General features: G+C 34.5%; 1 protein-coding gene across 1 annotated transcript; it reads left to right on the forward strand.

Moving 5' to 3' along the window:
• Nucleotides 1-3,173: 3,173 nt before the first annotated feature.
• LOC134280445 (TBC1 domain family member 25-like) lies at nt 3,174-5,194 on the forward strand (the record flags this gene model as incomplete). Its single annotated transcript, XM_062762858.1, has 1 exon — nt 3,174-5,194. A coding segment is annotated over one exon (1,983 nt), but the record flags the coding sequence as incomplete, so codon positions are not given.
• Nucleotides 5,195-8,549: the final 3,355 nt, after the last annotated feature.

Here is an 8,549-nt window from a genome sequence, read left to right on the forward strand (position 1 = left end):
CGGGGGATGGGTGGGGCCACAATGGGGAATCAAAGTTTTATATAGAAATATATAGGAAAAATCTTTGAAAATTTTCTTCTCAAGAACCACTGGGCCAGAAAAAGTGAAGCTTATGTGGAAGCATTCTGGGGTAGTGTAAATTCTAAATTGTAGGAATCATGACCCCCGGGGGAAGGGAGGGGCCATTATAGGGAATCAAAGTTTTACATAGAAATATATAGGAAAAATCTTTGAAAATCTTCTTCTCAGGAACCACTGGGCCAAAAAAGCTGAATCATATGTGCCCATGGAAGGATCATGGGGTAGTGTAGATTTCAAAATGTCTAAATTATGATCAGTGGGGTAGGGTGGGGATGCATTATGTATAACAAGGGTGAAATCTGTTAAAGAACAGAATGGTCAAAGCTTCTCAGGTGAGCGATGTGGCCCATGGGCCTCTTGTTTAACTAGACCTTTTCTTTGACCTTTTCTTAAATTGGTATAGATGCAAGATAATGTAAACTTCATATGCTGATGAGACCTATTCAACTGATCATTATTTGTTAACCTTGATCTTTTCTTTCACCTTGACCTGTTTTCTTTAATTAGTGTTTAACTCAGTGTTAAAGACATCATTAAAGAAAGTGTAATCAAACTTAATATGCTGATACATACTGATGAGACCTATTCAACTACATCAAAATTTTTGGACCTTTATCTTTCCTTTCCTTGTTCTCTGAGTTTTCTTGAATTAGTTTTGTTTAACTCAGTTTTAAGGACACCATTCAAGACATTTTATCAGACTTTAAAAATATGCTAATACTTATTAGTAAGAGATATTTTACTGCATCAAAAACATTTGACCTTGCACATACCTATGACCTTGACCTCTTTGTCTTTAATTCATTTTGCTTAGTTTTAAAGAAACCATTCAAGATATTTTTAGGTAAGCTTATACACCTATATATAATTTGGTGATAATTTATCATCTAATATCCATTTTTTTACCCCTCGCAAACGAAGTTTGGGGGGTATATAGGAATCACCTTGTCCATAGCTGTCTGTCCGTCTGTCTGTGCAATCGTGTCCGGTCCATATCTTTCTTACAGAGGGACATTAGAATCTACTACTCCACACAAAGATTGACCATGACCCAAGGGTGTGTTCTGACCTTGATCCAAGGTCATTTGGGGAACTTCAAGGTCACTGGAAGAAAAATTTCGTAATTCATGTCCAGTCCATATCTTTCTTGTGGATAAACTTGGCAGGTTCTCATTTCACACAAAGATTGCCCATGACCAAGGGTGCGTCATGACCTTGACCCAAGGTCATTTGGGGAAGTTCAAGGTCATTGGAAGAAAAATTTCATAATTCGTGTCCGGTCCATATCTTTCTTATGGATAAGCGTGGTAGGTTCTAATTTCACACAAAGATTGCCCATGACCCAAGGGTGTGTCAGGACCTTGACCCAAGTTCATTTAGGGAACTTCAAGGTCACTGGAAGAAAGAAAAATTTCATAATTCCTGTTTGATACATATCTTTATTATGGAAAAACTTACTTCTGAAAAACCAAGCGGAGGGTATTTTGTCCCGTTTGGACAGTTCTAGTTTTTTTAGATTTCAATTTATATTTTAAAGAAATTATTCACTATATTCTCATAAAACTTCATACATTAATATACAAATTTTCATGTTAAATTACTTATATGCACTTGATGGGCATTCATATCATATGGACATATTTCTAGTTATGTTGATTAATTGACTATCACCCTCTGTCATATCTCGTATATCAAAAACACGCTTTATGAAAATGCAATATTTTTGAATTTTGCAGAAAACAGGCATATTTGACTACCATCAACAAATAATGAAAATATGAGCAAAATGATCCCAAAATTTTAACGTTTTATGATTTTCAGGAGTAGATCTTTCATTATGTAACGGCTCTATATGAAATTTTTTTTAAAATAGTACAACTTTTGGACATTTTGAAAGGAATTTACATAGCATGGTAAAAATAATGATTTTCATGACACAATGCATTGACTAGAAAGAAAATTTTGTCATGTTACAAGGGTCCAAGTGTATTACATGTACATCGTCAACCAAAACTATACATTTTTATTTTTCATTAACTCACAGGGCAAAAAAGGCCCTATGCAATCCTTGTTTCTTTTATTGCTTGGTGGAAACAGAATTTTGTGGGCTTGTATATACAGATTCAGTTAACCCTATGTTGATTTAAGGGGGCCGACTATAGTTTCCATTGCGCATTATTTCGCGCATCATAGTAAAATGAAGCGTATTTACTGTTTTAATGCAACTTTCTTCGCTTAATTATTAAAATTAAACAAAATTAAGACATTATAGGTATAAATATGTAATTACAATTTGATATAACTGATTTTTTAACCGATTTTACAATTGATAGGTAGGTTGACATCGTAGCAGTGTGTTTTTGACGTTATGATAATCTATAGCTCTTAAAGAAAGGGGTAATAAAAATATTATTAAAGAAAAAGTAATAAACATACGCTCTTGAAATTTAAAACCTAGAAATTTGAGAATATCTCCAATATTTTTATTATGTTTTCATGTGAATCCATTGTGTACGTCATATTTTGTAATAATCTATAAAAATAGTAAAATTCGCTAATTTTTTGCATTTTGAGATGCCCCCTCTGGTAACAAGATGGTAGAATTTTGTGTTTCTTACAAATATAGTATAATATAGTATTACTCATCAAATATTATAGTTTGAACAAAATGTCTATTGTAGTATTTGTATAATTTGCTCTAAAGTGCTAAAAAATGGCATTTTCCTATATAATCCTATAGTAAATGTACCTGTATTTTGAGACGGACCCTCACAAATAACTGGATGGTAGATTTCCCCCAAACTTTGCATGTACACTGAAGTTAATGTAAGTTATACATGGTATAAAAATGAAGAGTTTCGCTATTGTAGTTTTCACACAATAAAACTATATGTATTCGGCCCCCTTAATTATTGTTCATTGGGATGTTAATTTGTTGGTTAGAGTGGTCCACGGAATTAATGAACATTGATCTTCCATGAAAAATGACTCCACGGTAGACATTCAGGCCACTCCAAGTCCTTATTCATCCATTGTCTTTCAGTTTAATGAAACCTTTTAGATTGATGTCTGTATTGTAATTTCTTTATTGAACAGGAATTAAAGTGCAGGAAGAAGTTAAATTTAAGGCAGCAAAACCCCCAATGTCTGATCAGGAATTCAGAAATTTTCTTGACTCAGTTGGGCACATGATTAAACCAGAAGAATTTCGGATAAGTATATATCAGGGTGGCTGTGAACCATCTTTGAGAAGAGTAGCTTGGAGGCACTTGCTAAATATATTTCCAAATGGACTTTCTGGTAAGGAAAGATTTGAGTATATGAAGAGAAAAGAAAAAGAATATTTTGACTTGAGAGATCATTGGAAAAGATTAGTAAATGGAGAGTCAATGTCAGAAGAAATGAAATTTGTGACATCGATGGTTAAAAAAGATGTTCTAAGAACTGACCGTACACACAAATTCTACTCTGGTTCTGATGATAACAAAAATTTGATTTCGTTGTTTAATGTGCTGGTAACATTTGCATTGACTCACCCAGAAACTTCATATTGCCAAGGGATGAGTGATATAGCTTCTCCACTGCTTGTCACACAGAAAGATGAGGCTCAAACCTATCTCTGTTTTTGTGCCATGATGAGAAGACTGAAGAATAATTTTAATATCAATGGACAAGCCATAACCATGAAATTTAAACATCTTTCTGATCTGCTTCATGTCCATGACTCAGAGTTGCATTCCTACTTCCAAAAAATCAATGCTAGCGACATGTTCTTTTGTTACAGATGGATATTATTAGAACTCAAGAGAGAATTTCCTTTTGAAGATGCTCTTTACATGTTGGAAGTAATGTGGAGCACATTACCACCTGATCCACCAAGTTTAGAAGTTCCCCTTGTGGATGAGTCATTTTCAAAGGAAAACTTGTCTCATTTACCATGCTCCCCATCTTTTGGTATCCAACAAACTGTTTATGCAAAACTAAATGCCATGAGAAGACAAAAGTCAATATTAAAAAATAATTCATCATTAGATGGGGAAAATAAAAGTGAACAGGAATTAGCTCAGAAAAGTGTAAACAATAACTCCAGAACGACTGATATTTTCGATGAATCAAGCTCTGTAGTGAATTCCCAAGAATATCCTGTATTAAATGATACTGAGACCAGGAATATGGTTGTAAAGAGTTCATCCATTGATGGATCTTTAAGACATCCTGTTGAAAAAAGTCATGATGATAAGGAAGAAAATTTCCTTGAAAAAGATTCACACTTTCAGAATTCTTTGGATAATGATAAAAATATCCCAGAGAATGATGAAATTGCAGTATATCCCAGTTCTCAGTTTACAAAAGAAAAAGTAATATCTCTAAATGAGGATGGGAACTCTGAGAAGTCAACTAACATGTGTATTGAAGGACATGACAATGAATTACTTCAGGAGGAAGAACAGTCTCAGTTCTACATATCTTTAGATGAAAGTCAAGAGAATAAAACTAATGCAAGTGGAAAAGTTGTGAGCACAGATGGAGTTTGTGAAGATTCTGATGTTTTTGCAGCTGAGAATGCGTACCCTGATCCTGATAATAAAGATTGTAATTTATCACAAAAGGAGAAAATTGGAAGCAGTTGCAGAAAACATGTCTTTACACATGGTTTGAATGATATTTCGACCAATTCTGAAAAGGAAATTTTGAGACAAGAAAAACCTGGAACACAATCTGTCAATTTCAGTACTGAGTACAATTCCAGTTGTCAATCAGAACAGTTGAACTTGTCAAATTCTTTGGAAATAGTCAAACATGATGATGATAAAAATGCGTGTCTCCCAGCCCCACAGGATTTTGGTTGTGGAAATCCGTTCCTAATGTTTCTCTGTTTGTCATTGCTACAACAGCATAGAGATCGCATTTTGCAGAAGAAATTGGAATACGATGAGATCGCCATCATGTTTGACAAACTGGTCAGAAAACATGATGTACACAAAGTATTACATTACAGTAGATGTCTTTATTCTGAGTACCTTAGGACGCAACAAAAAATCAGTGAATCCAATGATGAAGACCCAAGTGTATAAAATGCTTTGTTTTTATTAATAAATTTATCAATGTATAATGAGTATTAAGTTTATTAAGCCCTGCATGAAAGGCTGAAGTCCCTACACAGATATAATTCAAATGTATTTGGATTAAGAAGACTTTTGTAAGTTTATAGTGTTATAACGTCACGTGAGAAAACTTGGGGGACCTATTGCTATCTGTTTTCATCTGTCAGCGTGCCATGTGCGTCGTGTGTTAACATTTTAACAATTTCAGTTTCTTCTCTGCAACTGCTAAACATATTTCAACCAATTTTGGCACAAAGTACTTATGGGTGAAAGGGAACAAAAATTGTGAATTTCATTGACCCTTGGGCCTGAGGGGTGGGGCCAAAACCACTAAAATTAATGCAATATTTAAAAATCTGTTTTACTCCTGGACATCAAGCAGTCGAACTGTTGGCATGATTGTAATAAGTAAAATTGTGAAACTCATTGCCCAAGGGTCAGGGTTTTTTTTAGTGCTAGGGTGGGGCTATACAGAATATAAAGTGAAAATACATTATTTCTTGAAAATCTTCTTCTCTGCTCCTGGGCATAAAATAAACTAACTAAATACATAGTTATGATCAGCAAGAATGCCTCTTTCAGAATTGTGAATTTTATGGCCTCATGGTCAGTTCTGTTGTAAGGGTGGGGCTCTATTGGTTATATAGTGAAAATACATTAAATCTTTGAAAATCTTTTTCTGCTGCTGGGTATTACGTATATATCTATGATGAGCAAGGGGCCATTTATCCAGAATTGTAAATTTCAAGGCCCCTGGGTCTGGGTTGCCATAGGGGGGGAGGGGGTGTTCTACTTTTATACTGAAAATGAATTGTTTGAAATCTTTGATAAGCAAGGGTGCCTTTTTCAAAATTGTGAAATGTGTGGACTTGGATCAGGTGTTCATGTGTGGTAGGGGTACTACTGATTACTGCTGAATATTACGATTAGTTGATATATAAATGTATTTTTTGACCTCCTACCCAGCCTATGGGTATAAATTAACCAAATTAAGCAATTGTTCAGCGTATAGCAATGATTAGCAATGGTGCATCTTTCAATTTTGTGAATGACATTGCGTCTACTTTAAAACAATTGAACCAAATTCAATCATTGGAAAGTTGTTGCATGATGCTCAGGTGACCTATAAGGCCCATGGGTCTCTTGTTATAAAGTCGCATCAAAGGCAAAACAATGCTACCTGAAAAGTTCAGTTGCATACATAGGTCTTGGGGCCAGGATGGTCAAAGCTCACATAGTCATAGTCGTCGTAAACTTTTCACATTTTCATCTTCTCAAGAACACGGGGCCAATTTCAACCTAACTTACCACAAAGTATCCTTGGGTGAAGGGGATTCAAGTTTGTTCAAATGAAGGGCCATACCCTTCATTGATTCAATGGGAGATCATTATGAATTAGTGAAATATTCATGCAATCTTTTTAAAATCTTCTACTCTAAAAGCACTGGGCCAGGAAAGATGAAACTCATGTGGAATCATCCTAAGGTATTGTAGACTTATGTTTGTTCAAATTATGACTCCCGGGGTTAGGTTGGGCCACAATGTACTATTAAAGTTTTGCATAGGAAGATATAGGAAAAATCTTTAAAAATCTCAAGAACAGCAAAGCCAGTATCAATAATTGGATTAAAATATGTGATTGATAAATTATTGGATACGATTCCAAGAGCGTAAAAAACCATCTAGCTCTGTGCTTTATCTGTCCGAATTTCCTCAAGCAGAGGGCTACAGTTCTGCAGTGCAGCTAATCTTTTTGTAGAAGAAGCTACGTTAATAGTAATTTATTCTCGTTGGACCTTGAAATACTTTGTAAGTCTGCAATATTCATAATCAGTAAAATAATAATCTTTAAGGTCATTTATATACATCGAAAATAAAAAATGGTAAAAGATTTCCTCCCTGCTCTGATGTTTCGGAGGTTCTTGTTTGCTCTGCTCTATTTTGTAGTATTGTTTTATGGACTTTGATATTGAATACTGTTCGTTATCTCCATATCCTGCTTTACTCCTACATTACAGCTATACAGTTCTGTGGACTGTGGGCATGCCATTCATTTTTACTATATAGACTTAACACATATGAACATATTTTGGATAAATTTAAAACATTTTGCATACTTAGTATATTCCAATAATATATACATGTAACTAAATGGTCCAAAGCCCATTTATTCATACTGTATTAAATGCCTGTTTGAATCGAACAAAAGCGCAGAATAGTTTTTTTTTCTTTATATTGATTTGATAAAAATTTTCTTAAAGTATATTAATTTTCATGTGCATACGCTTCCAATCTGTACATAGTTTTTGGAGACCAGGTCTTCAAAAAATCAATCCCCATGGGTACCAATTGCATCCGTTATTAGCAGACCTATTTTTTTTTCAGAGGAAGACCATGCGTCCGTCGTCCGTCCGTCCGTCTGTCTGTCTGTCTGTCCGTCTGTCTGTCTGTCAATTTTTCAAAATGCTACTCCTCCAACACTTTTGGTCTGATTTCAATATAACTTGGCACACAATAATACATAATTCTGTGTATCGGTTTTTGATTTCAATGAACGGTGTTGCCGTGGTTACTTAAAATAGAAAATTTATGAAATACTTTTAAAATGCTACTCCTCCTACAGTTTTAATCTGATTTCAATATAACTTTAGACTACACTAAGATACACAATTCTGTGTATTGGTTTTTGATTTCGATGAACGGTGTTGCCGTGGTTACTAAAAATAGAAATTTCTGTGAAATTCTTTCAAAATGCTACTCCTCCTACAGTTTTAGTCTGATTTCAATATAACTTGGCACACAAGTAGACTACACTAAGATACACAATTCTGTGTATCGGTTTTTGATTTTGATGAACGGTGTTGCCGTGGTTACTAAAAATAGAAATTTCTGTGAAATTCTTTCAAAATGCTACTCCCTCTACAGTTTTAGTCTGATTTCAATATAACTTGGCACACAAGTAGACTACAATAAGATGCATAATTCTGTGTATCAGTTTTTGATTTCGATGAACGGTGTTGCCGTGGTTACTAAAAATAGAAATTTCTGTGAAATTCTTTCAAAATACTACTCCAAATACAATTTTAGTCTGATTATAATATAAATGTGGCATGCAAGTAGACTGCACTAAGAACATAAAGAGACTTAATCAAGGATCATTATTCTATTTATTGCTGTTGAAAAGTTTCAATTTCCAACTGCTTAAGTACTTTTCTCTTCCTTTGCTATAAGTACAAACCAGTAGAGCTTCAGTCTCGACAGAGACTTCTGGTTCTATTCATATGATCGATTTCTCGTATATTGTTTAGCGTCCCTCTCGAGAATTTTTCACCCATATAGAGACGCCGCCACTTGCCGGTGGAG

The sequence above is a fragment of the Saccostrea cucullata genome, unplaced genomic scaffold, assembly GCF_032062105.1.
Source record: "Saccostrea cucullata isolate Sc308-1 unplaced genomic scaffold, CSIRO_AGI_Scuc_v1 ctg5953, whole genome shotgun sequence".
Classification (NCBI taxonomy): domain Eukaryota; kingdom Metazoa; phylum Mollusca; class Bivalvia; order Ostreida; family Ostreidae; genus Saccostrea; species Saccostrea cuccullata.